Source organism: Loxodonta africana, chromosome 1 (genome assembly GCF_030014295.1).
Source record: "Loxodonta africana isolate mLoxAfr1 chromosome 1, mLoxAfr1.hap2, whole genome shotgun sequence".
NCBI lineage: Eukaryota > Metazoa > Chordata > Mammalia > Proboscidea > Elephantidae > Loxodonta > Loxodonta africana.
In genome coordinates, this window is record NC_087342.1 from 229,606,994 (window position 1) to 229,628,382 (window position 21,389).

General features: G+C 40.2%; 1 protein-coding gene across 3 annotated transcripts in view; it reads left to right on the plus strand.

The window, feature by feature from the left end:
- The window catches only part of FNDC1 (fibronectin type III domain containing 1), a 119,138-nt gene that overhangs the window by 77,767 nt on the left and 19,982 nt on the right, over positions 1-21,389 (plus strand). For 2 of the 3 annotated variants that reach the window (XM_064292884.1, XM_064292892.1), the window contains 4 exons: positions 507-607; positions 2,628-2,739; positions 3,970-4,413; positions 20,468-20,536. In XM_064292884.1, coding sequence (XP_064148954.1) covers positions 507-607; positions 2,628-2,739; positions 3,970-4,413; positions 20,468-20,536 — 726 coding nt within the window. The remainder of the gene's footprint in view (positions 1-506; positions 608-2,627; positions 2,740-3,969; positions 4,414-20,467; positions 20,537-21,389) is intronic. The other variant, XM_064292889.1, reaches the window with a different exon arrangement.

The window sequence follows — 21,389 nt, forward strand, 5'->3', positions numbered from 1 at the left end:
CTCAAGCAGCCACACAGAGGTCAGTGAGCTTTGATATCCACTGTTCATTTACACAGGATGATTGATGGTTGTGACCTCAGACATCTAGAAATAATTGTGTTTACTGTCATCTGCTAAGAAGAGCAGAAAAGCATCCAGGACAATTTAGAGGGAGTTTTCTCCATCCTTCCAACCCTCCCTCCCTCCAACTTTCAACTGGCTAAAATAAAGCTGCAGCTACTAGGGTCTTAAAACTTACCTGGAAAATTTACTTACACGGATCAATCTCATTGCCTCAGTATTATCAGGAAGCTATGACTTTACTGTACTTTTAAAAGCCATTCATGTTTGCCATGTAGAAGTCTCAATTTAAGACTGTCGTTACGTAATATATGTGAACTGTTGGTTTAAAACTCTCTTTAACGTTTCCATTTGAAATGATGTGTCACTGCTTATATTTTGGTAGGAAGCCGACTCCCCAGGAATGCTGAATTCACCAGGCTCTATTATTTTTTTGTTCTGCGTAGGTTATAATGGCAGACCAAGCATAGATGGGAACGTTCTTCCTGGTAGCAATGGAAAACTAAGTGGACAAAGAATTATCAATGGCCCTCAAGGAACAAAGTGGGTAGGGTAAACTTCTTTATGCATACCATTGGCTTGATGCTGTTGGAAAGAGAAAAATGGTGGACACTGTGTAACAATGAATAAAGTGGTCTTTCTTCTTTTTTTTTTTTTCCCCCTCTAGTCTTAACCACTCCTGTGTGAAGATCCTTGTATTTCATTTCTTTCAGTCCCCAGAAAATTATTTGGTTCTCTTGTGTAACTAGTGTGTTTTCTTCTAAGAGCTAATGAGAGAAGGCCTGGGCCTGATTCCTCTTTGCCTTATCTGCTAGGAGGTTCAAACAAATTTGTGGGCCAACCAGAGCAATTAGGGAGAGCCTGATAAAAGGCCTCATGAGAGACCTTATATCTTCCTGGTGCTGATAGCTTTGTTTTGTTTTTATTTTTTGGTTATTGTTTGATTAAATTTTAATCCGAAATATTTTCTGTAAATTGGCTCAAATCCCCTGTGAAAGGAAGCAGGATGAAAACCAACCAACCCTGAATCTAATAGGCAATTTTGATGAGATCACCTTTTGAATCTTCCAACAGCTGTTGTTGGACTAAAATAAAAAACATGTATTAGTACTTTATGTTTAAACTAAACAACTTTACCTGAGGTTAAGATAAATGTTTTGAGATTTTTGTTGGGTTGAGGGTAACGAGCAAAACACGTAGCTTTACAACTTTCATGGATTTAAAATATTTTTTTCAAAGAGGCAAAAAATGATTAATGGTAGAATTTCCAGTCAAAATGTCTCATTTATGTGAGTATGGTTTAGGAAAGTATAGTAAAGATTTTCACGAAATTTTCAGGTATTGTTGTTGTGTGACATCAAGTGGGCTCTGACTCACAGCGACCCTGTAGCACAGGTAATCTGAAAATTTCATGAAGTCCTTTAATGTACTTTTCAAAGGATCAGAAATTTATAATAGGAAGAATACATACTAAAGCAAAATGTCACAGTAAATAATTTTGAATTGATTCAGTATGAGAGTGGATTTCAAAAGCGGAGTTTATATAAATAAATTTTATTTTAATCACGAACCTAGCACTTAGCAAAGTGGCCTGCTTGAAGGGGTTCCTCAGATACCAGAAATAATAATAGGTCTCTTCAAGCTTATAATTCCAAAGAGTATGAAATTTTTGCATGCGTACTATATTTACTATATTAAAACCCGTTGCCGCTGAGTCGATTCTGACTCATAGCAACCCTATAGGACAGACTAGAACTGCCCCATAGGACTTCCAAGGAGCAGCTGGTGGATTCGAACCACAGACCTTTTGGTTAGCAGCTTTAGGTCTTTAATCACTGTACCGTCGGGGCTCCATTTAATTAAAAATTAAATTGTTTATGTTACAGCCACTTTGAATTTTAACATTCACAGCAAAGTGGAAACATTTCATGTTTTTAACACAGTAGCGATTGTACATGTTCATGGCAAGAAGTTAAAGCAATTCAGAAACATATGAAAAAGAAAATAAGCATCCCTGACCCCAAACCACTTCTCAGAGGTAACCGCTGTCAGTGGTTTGGGGTATATCCTTCTGGACTGTTCTTTCTCTGCAGTTTTAAGTTTATGTACAAAAGGGATAGATTTTATTTTTGAAAAATATCATTCTTATAATCTAAGTTTTCTCTTCAGCATGTCAGTACATGCCACTCTGTGGGATTTCCGCACCCCTTTTTTTGTCTGCGTGTCTATTGTGTGAATGTACCATATTTATTTAAACTGTTCCCCCAGCTGATAGGCCATTTCCTAATTTCAGCATAAGACACAATGCACAAAATGGTCAAAAAAAATATTTTGAACATCCTTCATATATCTGAGAACTTAAAACAATCTCCATGTTGTATGGGTTAAGAAATTATAATACGAAATATGATTATTTTGTACTTTATTATTTTTAAACATTATGAAGGGCAGTAACACAAGTGTTACTACTCACACGACGGTTTCCTTCTGTGGAAGCGTCACGCACATGTGTAGGTAGGTGGATTAATGATGCCCAATATGTTCTTTAATCTCTGCCGTGGATCTAGGTCGTGGACCTTGATCGTGGGTTAGTGCTAAATGCAGAAGGAAGGTACCTCCAAGACTCACAGGGGAATCCTCTTCGGGTTAAACTAGGAGGAGATGGACGGACCATTGTGGGTAAGTTAGAACGGTTTTCAAGGAACAAAAATGTATTGAATTAGCTGTAGAATAAGAATTCCCTCCCTCTTCCTCCTTCTTCTCCTTCTCCCCCTCCTCCTCCTTTCCCCCCACTTCCTTCTCCTTCTCTCCCTTCTTCTTGTTTCCCCTCCTCTTCCTCCTTTTCCTCTTCTTCCTCTCTTAACGGTTGCCTTTGTCCCATAACTTTTAGCCCTATGGAGAGGAGTGCCTCAAGAGAGGCAGAACTTAGTGTTTGCCCTGATATGACTTTAGGTATATTCTTCCTACAGATTGCACTCTGTAAAACATGTGACTTTCTCTTATGTTCTTGAAATCAAGCAGCCTAGGGCAGGGGTCAGCAAACTAAAGGCTACAGACCAAATCTGGCCTGCCGTCTTTGTATGGCCCATGAGCTAAGGATAGTTTTTACATTTTTAAATGATTGGGGGAAAAATTGAAAAAAAAAAAAATAGTATTTTGTGACACCTGAAAATTTTATGGAATTCAAATTTTAGTATACATAAATAAAGTTCTACTGAGACATAGAAACTCTTGTTGACTTATTTATTGTTAATAGCTTCTTAAGCACTATAGATGTAGGTTGAATAGTTATAACGGAGATCATCTGGTCCTAAAATATTTACTCTCAGGCCCTTTACGGAAAAAGTTTCCCATCCCTGCTCTGAAGTAACGTTTTTCCTCCTTAGGTGTTGGAGGAGGGAACAGGAAAGAATTACAGTCCCTAACTGAGACTGGAAGTCCCTGGGTGGTGCAATGGTTAAGCGCTTCACTACTAGCTGAAAGACTGGCAGTTCAAACACATCGTGGGAGAAAAGACCTGGTGATCCGCTCCCATAAAGATTACAGCCTAGGATACCCTATGGGGCGGTTCTGCTCTGTCCTATAGGGTCACTAGGAGTCAGAATAGGCTAGAGGGCACACAACAACAACGGGAGACTGTGAGTTTTCTTGGGGTAATGGGGCATGAAGATGAAATATTCATATACTTATATAAGGTAATATAGAGTAATGGACAATATAATAAACCCAGAAGTTTCTGGAAGCAGTGGATATTGCTATCTCAGCTGATATCCTTTTGATTATTTCTTTGCCTTTGACTGATTAAAACATGCTAACACATATGCTTTGAGAAGACACTTCCCACTTGTTTTTCATTTCCTGAATTATCTCCTGTGTTGCATAGGTTTTTTTTTTTTTTTTTTCCCCCAGATCTGGAAGGGACCCCTGTGGTGAGCCCTGATGGCCTCCCCCTCTTTGGGCAGGGGCGGCATGGCAAACCTGTGGCCAGTGCCCCAGAGAAGCCCATTTTAAGCCTTGGAGGGAAGCCCCTAGTGGGCCTGGAGGTTGTCAAAACAACCACCCGTGCCCCCTCCACAACTGTGCGGCCCACCACTACTACCACCCCTCTGCCTACTACTACAACCCCACGACCCACGACGACCACCACCCGGCGGACAACCACTACCACCCGCCGGATGACCACCACCACACGCCCAAGGACAACAATCCGGACCACCACACAGACCACCACCACCACCCCTGAGCCCACCACCCCAGTCCCCACCTGTCCCCCTGGCACTGTGGAACAGCTTGACGAAAATGGCAACCGGATAATGGGCTCCAATGGGATCCCTGAGTGCTACCCTGAAGAAGGTAAGCCGTCTTCATTGTAATGGTACCCCATTTACCCAGCATTCTGCATTCCAGAGCAGGATTTCAAAGGCTGCATGTAAGGAATAAGGATTGGGCCAGCAAAATGACAACGGGAGCACTTACAACCCCAAAGGTTTATCTTTGACAATCGTGGGCTACGACCAGAATCGCCGGATTGAGCAAATAAAGATATCGCATGGGATATACTTACACTAAAAAAGCATTTGTTGTTTATCTAAAATTCAAATTTCACTGTATGTCCTGTGTTATATCCGGCAGCCCTTGTCACAGTCCAGGTCAAATACTGAGCTGAAACACGGTACATTGTTAGTTTGAACTAGCATTTCCTAAAGTGTGTTCCATGGAATATTGGTAGATTAGTAGTTGTTATATTAAAAAAGATTCTGTGACTGATGATTTTACTGTTGGACTGCTCAAATCGTTGAATAGCATCATTGTGAGTCTCCAAGAAAAATCATGTTTCCCAAGAACACTTGGCTGGTGAAGGCATTTCTGACCAACGTAGACAAGGAAAGGTGGTGTTCCACAGCTCCTCCTCAGGAAAATGTGAAGCTCCACATGGCAGGGCTTCTCTTGGAAGCATGGGCTGTACACTGGGTAAGAGTGCAACGTTTCCTGCTTTGGGACACCAAAGCAGGGCTAGCCTACTGCCCCAGACATCTGTCTTCCTACGAGAGCTACGTGCACACTCGTCCTATGGAAGCTAGATCACATTCCCCGGGTCCTGGTGGAGCGGAGTTATCTTCTTTTCTGCCCAGTCCCCAGTGGAAACTGCCTGGAGGAGACAAATTCATCTTCTTTCCTCCAGGCTGACGTGCAGTAGAATGTGAGACTTGTCTTTTTTAAGCTCAGACAGAGTGAAGACCCTTCATTTCAGGAGTTATTTGCATCCTTGAATCTTTACACAGCATTGTTCACTGTGATAAGCCCAATCAATTTGAACTTGAATGTTGTATCTAAAATGAGAATTTTATTTGAAGTTAATCTTTCCATGGAAAAATTCCAAATAAACAGGAAAACTTGACATATCTAAAAACTCACACCAAAGAACAAGGATCACGCACACTGAGGAAGACGACCATTGCGAGGAAAATTCTCACACGATCGATTTACCCGGTGAGTACAAATGCGAATTTGCCTTTGAGTTGCTGATGTTAAAATATTGTGTTACTTTCCTTGACCTCTTACTTCTGCATACATTAATTTATGTTTTTAGAAACTGAAGTATAATGAAAACAGATAATTACTTAATAATTGGTTGTAAACAGAAGAGTAACTATTTTGGATTTGGTTTTATTGCTATTATTATTGTTTTCCATTTTATTTTGTCTGCTTTTAGATAGGCCTTGTAGCATGTTCTTTTCATTTGTATTTTTGGACTTTATTTGGCATGGAAATTAGTATTTTTCTTTTTGTTTCTTCTGTTTTTAGCAAATCATGGTATACATATGTATATATCTCTCTTGGAAACCCTGATGACATAGTGGGTAGATGCTACGGCTACTAACCAAAAGGTCTGCAGTTCGAATCCACCAGGTGCTCCTTGGAAACTCTATGGGGCAGTTCTACTCTATCCTGTAGGGGTGCTATGAGTCGGAACTGACTTGACAGCAACGGGTGTATCTCTCTCTCTCTCTCTCTGTGTATTTTTTACTTGTCCATTTTTCTGATTCCCTAGTCTAAGCCAAAGAAGTATTTAGGTATTTATTATAATTTGTCTGTAATTTGAAAATAAGTACAAATCAATACAGAGCCTTGGGGGTTGAATAACATTTGGCAGGGAAATGTATCCTCATATGGTATTATAATGTACTATAGTTCAGTATTTAAAAAATCCTTCTGTGTGGCCTATCTTACTTTTTAAAAGTTTCTGCTGCTTCACTAACTTTTAAAAACATTTTCTTCACTCTATTAATTCTAATCAGAGCTATTTTTATTTTTTATAACAGCTTTATTGAGATATAATTCACATACCATAAAGTTCACCCTCTTAAAGTGTACAATTGAGTGGTTTTTTATTATATTCACAGAGATGTGAAAATCTCCAGAACATTCTCATTGCCCCCAAAAGAAACTCCATATCCCTTAACAGTTATTCCTCTTTCCCCCCTTTCCCCACCCCCTGGAAACTGCTAATCACTCTCTGTCTCTATGGATTTGCCTGTTCTGGTCATTTCCTATAAATGGAATCACACAGTAGGTGGCCTTTTGTGACTGGCTTCTTTCACTTTATGTGATGTTCTCAAGGTTTGTCCGCGTTGTAGCATATATCAGGACTTTATTCCTTTTTTGTGGCCAAATAACACTCCCCTGCATGGATAGACCACATTTTGTTTATCCGTTCATCAGCTGAACATGTGTGTACAGGTTTTGTGCGGACATGGGTCTTCAGTTTTCTTGGGTATATTCCTAGGAATGGAATTCCTGGCTCTCGTGGAACCTCTCTGGTTAACTTTTTGAGGAAACAACAAACTGTTTACCACATCACCTGTGCCATTTACATTATTTCTACCAGCAATGCACGAAAGTTCCAATTTCTCCACATTCTCACCAGCAGTTATTTTCCATCTTTTTGATTATAGCCATCCTGGGTGTGAAGTGGTATCTCGTTGTGGTTTTGATTTGCATTTCCATGATGATTAATGATATTGACATAGTTACCTTTTATACTTCTCTTTATGGAGCCCTGGTGGTGCAGTGGTTAAGAGTTCGGCTGCTAACCAAAAGGTTAGCAGTTCAAATCCACCAGCTGCTCCTTGGAAACCCTATGGGGCAGTTCTACCCTGTCCCTATAGGGTTGCTTTGAGATGGAATCTATTCGACTGCAACAAGTGTTTTTTTTTTTTTTTTAATGAGTTCTGAAAGTGAAAGTGAGCGTGGTCAATTTTTGTGTCCAGATAAACCCTTATTTAGAACTGAATATATTCATTTGATAAATACTGATTAATGTTTTCATTGGGACAGTGGTTTCATTTTGAGAAAACCCATGTGGTAATTTAAAGAGGGTGGAGTATCTCTCATTTTTGTTTTTCCAGCTTCATTCAAATCTTGTAAAATAAAATCAGCAGATGATCATTGATCACTTACCGCACATAAACTGGGTCCTGCAGGAGATACAGAAAAGTGGGTGACATGGTGCTGCCCCGAAGGTGCTTACAATCTATCTGAAATGACAGTAGATTGAAAACAGTTACCCTTTTGTTAGAAAGCCAAATGGATCATCTTTAAAAGCGATACATACGTTAGGAGATGTGTGCAAACTGTTTGCGCCACGCAGGGACCTTGTGAAGTCTTTTTGTGGCCTCCACGTGCGGACTGCATGATGGTACTCAGAGCAGAGATGCTTGCAGTAAGAGCTGCTCTGAGCCCTGCACAGGGGACGCCCCTGGTCTCCTCACTCACAATCCGGCAGGCCCACCCTGAACCGCGAGTCTCTCCTCTTCTGTCGCTCTCAGGTGTGCGTTTCTCTTGTGCTTGCTCTCTTTTGCTTTAAGTATAGTTTGGTACATAATTTATAATTAAACATGTTGGGCTGCACATATACACACTCAGCCTTTGCTCAGCAGCTTTTGGATGTGGCACTTTTCAGCTCAGAAGCCTGAGATGTTTACTGTGTAGTGATTGTGCTTTAGAACCTGGAATAGTGATCAATGAGTCAGTACCTGCCCTGTCAAGCCCCCCTCTCCTCACCCCTACCCTGTCCACCACTTCTGTTACACAATGTGCAAAATCCTAAAATGGTGTTTATAGCCCTCCAGTTTTTTGTTTTTTGGCATCGCCTGGGAACTTGTTAGAAATGTGAATTCTCAGCAAGGGTTCAAACCAGAATGAACTTGTTTGAAACCCTGGTTCAAAAGACTGGTGTCTTGCCTTTTTTTTTATATTGAGCGTTAGGTGAAAGTCTAGAGAGCAAATTAGTTTATCATTCAAAAATTTATACACGAATTGTTCCGAGACATTGGTTGCCATTCCAGCAATGTGTCAGCACTTTCCCCCTTTCGACCCTGGGTTCCCTGTGTCTAGTTTTTTTTTTTTTTTTTATTATTGTACTTTAGATGAAGGTTTACAGAACAAACTAGTTTCTCATTAAACAGTTAGTACACATATTATTTTATGACATTGGTTAACAGCCCCACGACATGTCAACACTCTCCCTTCTCAGCCTTGGGTTCCACAGTACCAGCTTTCCTGTTTCCACCTGCCTTCTAGTCCTTGCCCCAGGGCTAGTGTGCCCCTTTAGTCTCATTTTATTTTATGGTCCTGTTCAATCTTTGGCTGAAAGGTGAACTTCAGGAGTGACTTCATTACTGAGCTGAAATGGTGCCTGTGGCATTTGTCTAGTTTTCCTGTCCCTTCCTGCCTTCTCATCTTTACTTTTGGGCAGGTGTTACCCATTTGGCCTAGTATACTTGATTGATGTAAGCAGCACATTCTTCCTGTGTGTTATGTTTGTTTTATAGGCCTGTCTAGTCTTTGGGTGAAAGGTAAACTTTGGGGAGTGCCTTCAGTTCTGAGTGAGAAGGGTGTCAGGGGGCCATAGTCTCAGGGGTTTCTCCAGACTCTGTGAGACCAGTAAGCCTGGTCCTTTTTATGGATTTGAACTTTGTCTTATGTTTTTCTCCCCCTCTGTCTCAGACCCTCTATTGTGACCCCTGTCAGAGCTGTTGATGGTGATAAATGGGCACCATCTAGTTCTTCTGGGCTCCGGCTGGTGGAGGCTGTGGTTCATGTGGTCCATTAGCCCTTTGAACTAATATTTTCCTTATGTCTTTGGTTTTTTTTTTTTTAATTCTGCTTTGCTCTGGACAGGATGGGACCAATAGATGTATCTTAGATGGCCACTTGCAAGCTTTTAAGACCCCAGACACTACTCACCAAAGTTGGATGTAGAACGTTTTCTTTATTAATTGTGTTATGCATGTTGACCTAGATGTCCCCCGAGACTATGGTTCTCAGCCCTCAACCCCAGTAATTCAGTCCCTCAAGGTGTTTGAATGTGTCTAGGAAGCTTATATGACTGTGCCTCCTTTGTACTCTATTATATATATGAATGTACACACTATACTCAGAAATATATATGTAAAAATACCCACAGCCTAACCTATATATGAAGGTCGGTAGTTCGAATCCACCAGGCACTCCTTGGAAACCCTTGGGACAGTTCTGCTGTGTCCTGTAGGGCACTATGAGTCAGAATCGACTTGAAGGCAATGGGTTTTGGGTTTTCTTGGTTATATGTGTACATGGGTATATTCCTATATGCCCTCCTTTCCCTATTTAGCGTACGTATCTGCCTATGTGTCTGCTTATAAGTTATTATTTACTTTTACTGTTGTTGTAGGGTTGTATATGCTATAGTATTTACAGTGGTTGCCCCTTCTCCACCTTGTGTTCCTCTGGAGCCCTGGTGGCACAGTGGTTAAAAGCTATGGCGAGCTACAGCTGCTAACCAAAAAGGTCGCCACTTCTAATCCACCAGCCACTCCTTGGAAATGCTATAGGGCAGTTCTACTCTGACCTATAGAGTCCCTGTGAGTCAGAATCGACTTGACGGCAACAGGTTTTGTCTAATGGGTTTTGTGTTCCTCTAAATGCCTTCCTTTGCCTTGGTCAGGTTGTGCCAACTTCTCCTATATTGTGCATTGTCTTTCCCTTCACCAAAGTTAACACTTGTCTACAATCTAGTCAGTGATTTTCCCTCCCAACCCCGCCCCTCTCTGGTAACCATGAAAGATTGTTTCTTTCTGTGTGTAAACCTTTTCTTGAGTTTTTATAATAGTGGTCTTATATAATATCTTCCCTTTTGTGATTTACTTATTTTACTCGGCATAATGCCCTCCAGTTTCATCCATGTTGTGAGATGTTTTGTGCATCTATGTGAGATATTTTGTGTTCTTTATTATGTGTATGTACCACAGTCTATTTATCCATCCATCTGTTGATGGATACTTAGGGTGTACACATGCCTATTCATGTGACGGCTCTTATTTCTCTAGGATATGTTCCTCGGAGTGGGATAGAGGGATCGTATGGCATTTCTATTTCTAGGTTTTTAAGGAAGCGCTGAGTCATTTTCCATAGTGGTTGTACCATTTTACATTCCCACCAGAGGTGTATGAACATTCCAGTCTCCACACAACCTCCCCAGCATTTATTGTTTTCTGAATTTTTGATCAGTCCATTCTTGCAGGGGTGAGATGGTATCTAATCATGGTTTAATCATAGTGACCCGTTGATTCACTCTGGGTTGGAATTGACTCGATGGCAATGGGTTTGGTTGGTTTTGGTAATAGCTAATTATGGCAAGCATCTTTTCATGTATTTGTCGGCCCCCGGCACGTCTTCCTTGATGAAGTGTCTGTAATATCCTTTGTCCATTTCGTGATTGGGTTGCTTGTCTTTTTATTGTTGAGTTGTTGAAGTTTTCTGTATATTTTAGGGATTAACCCTTTGTCAGATATGTCATTGCCAAAGATTTTTTTCCCAGTCTGTAGGTTCTTCTACTCTCATGGAAAAGTATTTCGATGAGCATAAGTATTTAATTTTCAAGAGGTCCCAGTTAACCAGTTTACTTTCTGGAGCTTGTGCATTTTTAGTTATGCTTGATATTCTATTTATGCCGTAAATTAGGGCCCCTAGCATTGTCCCTGTGTTTTCTTTCATGAACTTTATAATTTTAGGTTTTACATTTAGGTCTTTGATCCATTTGAGTTAGTTTTTGTGTATGGAGTGAGGTGTGGATCCTGTTTCATTTTCTGCAAATGGTTATCCAGTTTTGCCAGCACCATTTGAAGAAACTAACTATTCTCAATTTAATGGACTTCGACTGTTTGTTGAAGATCAGGTGGATGGATTTATTTCTGGATTCTCAATTTTGTTCCATTGGTCTATGTGTCTGTTTTTGTACCAGTAACAGGCTGTTTTGGCTACCGTAGCTATATAGTTTGTTCTGAGATCTGGTAGTGTGAGGCCTCCTACTTTGTTCTTCTTTTTCAGTAATGTTTCACTTATTCAGGGACTTGTTCTTTTCCATATAAAGTGGGTGATTACTTTTGCCATCTTGTTAAAGAATGTTGTTGGAATTTGCATTGGGATTGCATTGTATCTATAGATTGTTTTAGGTAGCATTGACATCCTTACAATGTTAAGTTTTCCTATCCATGAGCATGGTATGTTTTTCCATTTATGTAGGTCTCTTCTAGTTTCTCGCAGTAGGGTTTTGTAGATTTCTTTGTATAGGTCTTTTATGTCCCTGTTGTTGTCATTGTTAGTTGCCCTTGAGTTGATTCCAACCCATAGAGACCCTGTGTACAAAACAACGAAATACTGCCTGGTCCTGTTCCATCCTCACAATCATTGTTATGCTTGAGCCCATTGTTACAGTCACTGTGTCAATCCATTTCCTTGATCATCTTCCTCTTTTTTGCTGACTCTCCTTCTCCATGTGTCCTTCTGCAGGGACTAGTCCCTCCTGATTTAATGTCTAAAGTATGTGAGACGAAGTCTCGCCACCGTTGCTTCCTAAGGAGCATTCTGGCATTACTTCTTCCAAGACAGATTTGTTTGTTCATCTGGCAGTCTGTGGTATGTTCAGTATTCTTCGCCAGCACCACAACTCAAAGGCATCAATTCTTCTTAGGTATTCCTTGTTCATTGTCCAGCTTTCCCATGCATATCAGGTGATTTAAAACACTATGGCTTGAGTCAGGCACACCTTAGTCCTTAAACTGACATCTTTGCTTTTCAACACTTTAAAGAGGCCTTTTGCAGTAGATTTGCCCAATGCAATGGGTCTTTTGATTTCCTGACTGCCGCTTCCATGGGTGTTGATTGTGGATCCAAGTAAAATGAAATCCTTGACAACTTCAATATTTTCTCCATTTATCATGATGTTACTTACTGGTCCATTTGTATGGATTTTTGTTTTCTTTATGTTGAGATGTAATCCATACTGAAGGCTGTGGTCTTTGATCTTCATCAGTTAGTGCTTCAAAAGTCTTCGCTTTCAGCAAACAAGGTTGTGTCATCTACATATTGCAAGTTGTTAATGAGCCTTCCTCCAATCCTGATGCCCTGTTCTTCTTCATATAGTCCAGCTTCTTGAATTATTTGCTCAGCATACAGATGGAATAAGAATGGTAAAAGGATACAACCCTGAAGCACACCTTTCCTGACTTTAACCCACTCAGCATCCCCTTTTTAGTTCAAACATCTGCCTCTTGGTCTATGTACAGGCTCCTCATGAGCGTGATTAAGTGTTCTGGAATTCCCATTCTTCGCAATGTTATCCATAATTTATTATGATCCACACAATTGAATGCCCTTGCATCATCAATAAAACACAGGTAAGCATCTTTCTGATACACTCTGCTTTCAGCCAAGATCCATAGAACAGATTTTCTACCTCAGTTTGTGTTAGTTTAGGTAGGTAGTGTGTTTCTAGGAAATTGTCCACTTTCTCTAGGTTTTCAAATTTGTTGGAGTATAATTTTTCAGAGTATTCTGTTATGGTCCTTTTCATTTCAGTTGATTCTGTTGTGATATCGTCCATCTCGTTTCTTATTTGGGTTATTGCTTCTTCTTTCTTTTGTCCATTTGGCCAGTGGTTTGTTGATTTATTTTATTGATCCTTTCAAAGAACCAGCTTCTAGTCTTGTTGGTTGTTTCAATTGTTTTTATCTTTCATTTATTTCTGCTCTCATCTTTATCATTTCCTTTTTCTTGGTTAGTGTTTGCTTGATAAATTTTTTCTGTCCTTTCATTTTTAAGCTCTTTATGTCTTTGTGTCTAAGTTGTGTCTTTTCTAGGCAGTGTACTGATGGGTCATGTTTTTTAATCCATTCTGCCACTCTCTTTGAGCTTCTTTTGCTGCTCTTTTTCTATTTGTTCAAGTTGTGGGTTTAAGGTATTGATTTTGGGCCTTCTTTTTGATGTGTGCATTTATTGCTATAAAAATTGGCCCCTGAGCATGGCTTTTGCTGTGTCCCGAAGGTTTTGGTATGTTGTATTTTCATTCTCATTTGATTCTAGGGGTTTTTTTAATTTCATTCTTAATTTTTCCTAATACCCAGTAGTTTTAAAGCATGGTGTTGTTCACTTTCCTAGTATTTGACTTTTTTTTCCTTGTTCTTCCTGTTATTGATTTCTAATTTTATAGCATTGTGATCTAAGAAGATGCTTTGTATTATTTTCACATTTTTAAATTTATTCAGGTTTGCTTTGTGACCTAGGATATGGTCTATTTTAGAGAACAATCCATGTGCACTGAGGAGAATGTGTCCTGTGCTGCTCTTGGGTAGAGTGCTCTGTATATGTCTATGAGGTCAAGTTGGATCATTGTGTTATTTAAATCTTCTGTATCTTTGTTGAGTTTCTCTAGTTGCTCTGTCCATCGTTGAAAGTGGTGTGTTAAAGTCTCCTACTGTTATTTTAGAATAGCATATTTCTCTTTTCATTTTCGTTGGCGTTTTTTAAATGTATTTTGGAGCTCTGTCGTTTGGTGCATAGATATTTATCATGGTTATGTCCTCTTAGTGGATTGATCTCTTAATCATTATATAATGTCCTTCCTTCTCTCTTATGATGGAATTTGATTTAAAGTCTATGTTATCAGAGATTAACATTGCCACTCCTGCTCTCTTTTGGTTGCTGTTTGCATTTTTTCCATTCTTTGATTTTTAACCTTTTAATGTCTTTGTGTGTAAGGTATGTATCTTCTAGGCAGCATATTGATGGGTCATATTTCTTAATCCATTCTGCCACTATGTGTCTCTTGACTGGTGCGTTTAACCTGTTTATATTCAGTGAGATTATTGATAGATATGAATTTACTGCTGTCGTCTTGTTATGCTTTGTGTGTGTGTGTGTGTGTGTGTGTATGTGTTGCTGACAGTTTCTTTGTCTTGCTTAATTTTCTGTACTTTCTTTTTTTCATGGATTGTCTTTTCATTTACTTCGTTTTTGTCAATTTTGTGTTTAATGAGTCTTTTTCATTTTGCTGGGTAAAACAAAACAAAAAACCTGTTGCCATTGAGTTGATTCTGACCCATAGCAACACTATAGAACGGAGTAAAACTGCTCCATAGAGTTTCCAAGGAGTGCTTGGTGGATTTGAACTGCCGACCTTTTGGTTAGCAGCCATAGCTCTTATGCCACCACGGTTTTAGGTTTGTTAATTTTCTTTGTCATTACTGTGAGGTTTACTTTTTCATCCTATGTTTAAAACAGTCTGTTATTTTTAGATACCATCTTGACTTTCTCTCCACATGGAAGTTCTGTAACTACACCATTTATTCCCCCTTTTTGTTTTGAAGTTGTCAATTTCTGATTGATATGTCTGGTTCCCTGTTTTTGGTTCTGTAGCTTTACTTTACTTGTGAGAACTCTTTATCTGGGTTGACATCTGGATAATACTGTTATGTGTCTTAATCTCAGTTGTTGTCTACTGTCATTGGTTCTGTATCCAAAGGACTCCCTTTAATATTAATTGTAAGGATAGTCTGGTTTTTACAAATTCCCTCAATTTCTCTTTATCTGGGAATGTCCTGATTTCACCATCGTATTTGAGAGACACTTTTGCTGGGTATATAATTCTTGGTTGGCAATTCTTTTCTTTCAGGGTTTTATATATGTCATCCCATTGCCTTCACGCCTGCATGGCCTCTGCTGAGAAAACAGAGCTTGGTGTTATTGAGTCTCTTTGTAGGTGATATTTCATTTTTCCCAAGCTGCTCTTAGAATTTTATCTTTGTCTTTGGGCTTGGAAAGTTTGATTATGATATGTCTTGGTGACATCTGGAGTCTATCCTGTATGGGGTTTGTTGAGCTTCTTAGATGGAAATCTTCTCATCTTTCATGATATTGGGAAATTTTTTTTTTTTCCCCAGAAAATCTTTAAAAATTCTCTCCTCTGTGCTTTTTTTTTTTTTTTTTTTTGTCTTCTCATGTTCTGGATTCCCAGCACCTCTAAATTATTTCTCTTTATTGTGTCCCACATAACTCTTAGGTTTTCGTCATTCTTTTTTTCTGATTGTTCCTCAAACAAATTGTTATCAAGGGATTTGTCCTCTATTTCAGTAATTCTTTTTTCCTTTGTTTCAATTCTGTCTCTGTGTCCTTCCATTGAGTTAACTCTTTCTGATATTTTATTCTTAATTTTCTGGATTTCTAGCTGCTGTTTTTGTATGATTTCTAGTCATCTGTTTAATTTGTCTTTTTTGTTCTTATATTGTTTTCCATTCAGGAAAACATTCTTTAGGGTTTTGTCTGTGTTTTTCTTGATCCCTTTGATGATCCTATATATAAGCCTTTTGAATTCCTTATCAGGCAGTTCCATTAATATCTCTTCCTCTGGAAGGTTTTCTACCCCTTTATTTTTGTAATTTTGTTGAGTCATTTTTTCTTGTTTCTTTATATTATTTGATATTGTCTGCTGTCTCCAAGGCATTAAGGTGTTGTTTTATTTATTTATGATTTGTTTTTGATTTGTAATGTGGGCAGATTGGGTGTGCTTGGTGATCACTCATTTGGTGGCATGGGGGTGTGCACTTCCTGTTCCCGGTTGGACAGGGCAATGGTGTGTTGGGCGAGCCCTTGTCGCTGTTCACTGTACATGTGTGAAGGCTGAGGGCATACTGGGCAGGTGCTATCTGGCAGTACAGGAATGCTCATAGCCACTCACTAGGTGGGTGGGGGATGGGCAAAGAGCAAGGCAGATATCCAGGGAGCACTGAGGCACTCCCTCCATTGGGGTAGGTGGGGTGCTCAGCCAGGGGACATGCAGATGTTCTCATCGGGAGAGGGGCAGTGCAGTCGGTCAGGGGGTGCACAGGCACTCACTTTGCTGGGGGAGGGGTAGAGCAGATGACTGGGGCTCAAGCATGTACTTTCCCTAGTGGGGGTTTAGTGGGAGACTGGGGATCATATAGATGTTCTCTCTGGTTGAGGGTAAGGTGGGATGGGAGGCCAGGAGTCATGCAGGCACTTTCTTCAGTGGTGGTGGGGCAGGGCAGGAGACCAGGGGTCACGCATGGGCTCTCTCTGGTGGGGAAGCAGTGGGGCAAGTGGCCAGGGTGTGAAGGCACTCTCTTTAGCTGGGAAGGGATGGGTGTTCAGCAGAGGGGTGTGCAAGTGGTCTTTCTGGCAGGAGATGGGCAGGGTGCATAGCCCTCCATTTTTTAAAATTATATTTCAAATCTCAAAGTTTTGGCTCCCCTGGTCAAATCATGCTCCTCTTCTCCTTTAAAACACTGCTTTAAAATCATGCCCTAGGAATAATCTTGAGTCATTCAGTCATTACAGTAATTCAACCAGTATTTCGTTTGTTGTGGATGGCATACTTGTATGTTTATTGCCGTAGACATGAATGCTTATTTATATGCTTGTTTTTGATGTGTTGTCGCATTTACAACTCTTTCTTTTTCCCTCTGTCTCTGTGCTGTTCTGGATCTCTCCCTCCTCCATCTCTGTCTTCCCTCTCTATGTGTGTGTGTATATATGTATGTGTGTATGTGTATGTCTATATATGTACACACACACAGAGAAGCCGTATATATATATATATATATATACCAAACCCATTGCTGGTGGATTCAAACTGCCAACCTTTTGGTTAGCAGCCAAGCTTTTAACCACTGCACCACCAGGGCTCTCTCTCTCTCTCTCTCTATATATATTTTTTTAAAAAATGTATATATCCATATATATATTCGTATGTATGTGCATATATATATATATATATTTTTTTTTTGCTTGATCTGACTTTCCCATTAGACAGTAAACTCTTTGCATTTGAGACAATGCCTTCTACTTCATTTCTGTTTTCTCTTGGTACTTAATTATGTATGCATTATTAGATATCTTAACAATACCTTAAGCTATAGGTAGTCTACATTTTCTAATTTAGAAGTTGGTAAAAGCCAGTGATCCTTGTTTTTCAGGTTCCTTATCTACAGCAGATCTGACGATATTACGTGTATTTGGAAATGTTATAAGCCAGCTGAACATCTTCAAGGATTTGTAACATGACCTCGTTGCATGTTTCAGAAAAACATCAGTTGTTACTGAAAAAAGCTCAGTCTGCCACAGCATTTTCTTGAGACAGAAAGTACAAAGGGGATTATTGAAAATTCAGTTAATCTGGACCAGCCATGCAATTTGCAAATATTCTGGATTTTTAAATGGTTATCACTTATCTTCTCTGTCTAAAACTACTGGAAACAAACCACACCACCATGGCTAATGGCTGGGAGCTACTCTTATGTGAAGAGGTTGAAGTTTTGCATCATTCCAAATGGTTGAGAATGGCATTCAGGTGTGGCTAATTCTCTTGGTCACCTCAAAAAACTTGTTCGTAAATACATTCTGTTACTTCTGGAAGTCACTTCTGCTTGGATTCAAGATGGCACTATTCTAGAAAAATTACACCTGACTTCATTTGACATTAGAAAAAGAGCACTGGATCATTCAGTAGGATGCTTATTTATGCCAGATGAGTTAGCCCCATCCATCTCGAGACACGAACCCAGTTTGCAGATAAAAGGCATCATTCCTGTGGCCTACTGCATGCCCAGAATATTTCAGCACCTCAAGAAATTGCACTCAACACCAAAAATCCGCAAAGGAGACAAATATACCTTCCACCTTCATATGCAGTCTGGGATACAAAAACAGTACAATTTATTCACTTTTGACCTGGCTAAAAATAATAAAACCAATTCCTGTCAAGGTTACTGTGACTCATGGTGACCCCCCGTGTGTCAGAGTAGAACTGTGCTCCATAGGGTTTTCAGTGGCTGATTTTTCGGAAGTAGATCACCAGGTCTTTCTTTCAAGGTGCCTCTGGGTGGCCTTGCACCTCCAACCTTTGGGTTAGCAGCTGAGCATGTTAACCATTTACATGACCTAGGACTCTGCTAAAAATAACAGACCCAGTGAAATGAATCTGGACAAATAAAGAGGGAAAACAAGACTATATTCCTAAAGTTAATTGACAAGGAAAAGAAAATAATAGCCCAGGAAACAATGGCAAGATAACCCCAAACTTTAGGTAATATGAATCTGAAAACGTCTGATTGACCCAGCCCAGAAGTAATTCCTCTTCGCTCCAGGCATATTTACATTGGAATGACCTAAGGAAAAATTGTGTTTAATAGTTTTACATGCAATGACTCTGCTCGCCCCTAAAGGGTGGATAATTTACAACTTCTCTTGTTAACATTCCTTGTCCCCATCAGAACACCCAGGTCAGCACCTCATGGGTGCAGCAGGTGCTGGGATGTCTCACAAGGCCTGTGAATGGGGGTGGGGCTTCCCACTGTAAAATGCAGAGGGGCAGACAGGCAGCATGAGGTTGACTGTGTCCTTGCTGGTGTTTTGGCACTGTAACTTGCATGATGTTATTCAAACTAGGCTTTAAAAGGCTGGAAGGATTACTATATTGGGGTGTTTCTGGGGAGTGATAGTTTCCTAATGGTAAAAAATTTCAGAATGGGTGCCTATAATTTTTTTATTGGAGAGAGTTTATACACTTTCTGCTTCAATTTTCCCTTCATTACACTGGACTGATGATTTTAATAGAACTCCCGAAGTATTACAAATCATTCGATGGGTTAATTCAACTTGTAGAAAGGGGAAGCAGCTTTATGAAAGCTACAGTACACAGTCTTAGGAGCCAGAGGATTTGAAGTTTAAATTCCGTTTAGCTTTGTCATTTCCCAGCTCTGTGCCTCTAGGCACACTGTGAATCTTCTCTGAGCCTTGGTGTTCTTGCTGAAAAGTTGGTATATGTGTAACCTGACATCTCTCACAGGCCTGTTGTGAGGGTTAACTCCAACAACATATACATAAAAGTTCTGATGTACAGAAGGCATTCAATAAATCTTAGTTACTTCTCCCTTTAAGGGTACATTGAGTTTAGAGTTCTCTATGATTGCTATAGGCCTCAGGTCAGGAGAGAAGGAATTTCCCTGAAATTTTTGAGTCAGAAAATCTTTGCCTCAAGAGTTTTTCAACTACACAGTGATATTCTGCATTTTACAGCTTCAGCTTTCTCCCCCAAGTAGAAAAATAACGTCATTGATTTCATCACACCTTCTTACAAAGATGTCTGCTTAAACTTCCCATATAATTGAGGCAAATATGCCTTTTTTGGTTTAAATCATTCACCTTCCTTGACCGCGTGTTACCCAAGCTCATAATATCAGTTCAGGCACCACAGAACTTTTAGTAATAGTTATTATCATGAAGGTTTCCTGGAGAATGGCAAGGTATCACACCTAAAATTCTGTAAATTGCTTTTAAAGTATAATTCTGTAATGGTAATAAATTTAGTGGTTCTGTCAGTAAAGCCCAATCTATCTGTAAAGAGAAATGTATAATTATTGGAATATTATTTCCAAACTTCATATGAAAATTAAATCAAAGAGTACAGATTTATCCCGAGTTGCTGAGAGAGGATGGGAGGTTAGGGGAGAGAATCGAAGTACAAGGCACTCCCAACTGGTGTGCTTCAGCAGAGTTAGAATGTAGGAGAGGCAGGGATCATGCTGGTTCTAGAATACTCTCTACAGCTGCAAGATTGAGGCAGATGAGAGAATGAAGGTGGAATAAACAGAGGCATTCCCAGGTGAAGGGATTGATGTCACTGTAGTGAGCGCCTGCCTCCATCTCCCTCTTGTCCTCCCCTCTGGCTCTGCTTTCAGGCTTGTGAAGTGAGGACCCTGGGGACCCCTCTTGGGGTCCAGAGGGCACAAGGGCAGGTGAGGTGTGAGGAGTGAGGTGGTGGGAGGGAGGTCAGACCAGCTCCCCTGTGACTCCAGGAGAGCATGTTGATAGCACTTTTCTGGGCACAAAGGAGAGAGAATCCTAGTTGTCATTATCTTCCTCTGAAAAGGCTGAAGAGACCCTGGCCTTGGTGTCTTGTTCCCATGGATGATTATGATGAATGGGTTGTTAGGCCCTGAGCGAGTGATTCTGAGATACTGAGGGGAAACAGAAGCAGTTGGTGATCCTGCCTTCTCTCTTCCTTCCACAGATGAGTTCTCTGGACTGGAGAGTGACACGGTGATACCCACAGAGGAAGCCTACGTTGTCTATGATGAAGGTACTGATTTTTAAACACCACTTTGAACAATTTCTTTGCTGATCAGAGGATCTTATTTCAATTATGCAATGGATGGTCTCGATTGCTGTTTCCTTCCGAACCCCAGGTCTGGCTAAGGGCGGGCTGAGGCAAGGGGAAGGGTGGCTGTCCCCCTACTCTTTGGAGTTACTGCAAATACATTTGTGATCTAAAGAAAAACAGCTGTTTGATATGCAAATGCAGCTTCCAAACCAGCCTTCCTCCTTGTGTCCCCGTTTTCTCCCTCCTAAGCCCTCCTCTCAGAGAATTCTGGGGCCTTGACCCTCTGAGCTGACCCTGCTACCTCTCTCTGTGAAAATTCTTTGTTTAACCAATTCCTCAGCTGCTTCTGTGTCTCTTCTCTTTCTCACTCATTCCGTTTCTCCCCTTCTCTAATTACATAAAAAGGATGATGCTGGAGATGTATTGGTTTCTTACACAACGTCTTTTCAAGTAAGAGTCAATTTATAAGATTAAGAACATAAAATGTCTTAAACAGTCTCTGGACCAGTCATTCAATAAATGGTATCGTATGTCCCTGGGTGGTGCCAACAGTTAACTCCCTTAGCTGCTAACCAAAAGATCTGAGGTTTGAGTCCACCCAGAGATGCCTCAGCAGAAGGGCCTGGTGACCAACTTCCGAAAAATCAGCCATTGAAAACCCTATGGAGTGCAGCTGTACTCTGACAAGAATGGGGTTGCTGCGAGCCGGAGTGAATTCTACAGCAACTGGTGTGCCGTTACTGTGCTTCCAATCCGCTCATTTTTTCAGTTTCTGTATTTTATAAGTTGACTCTGCAGTGGAAGAAGTCCACGTACGAATCTTGTCTCCAGC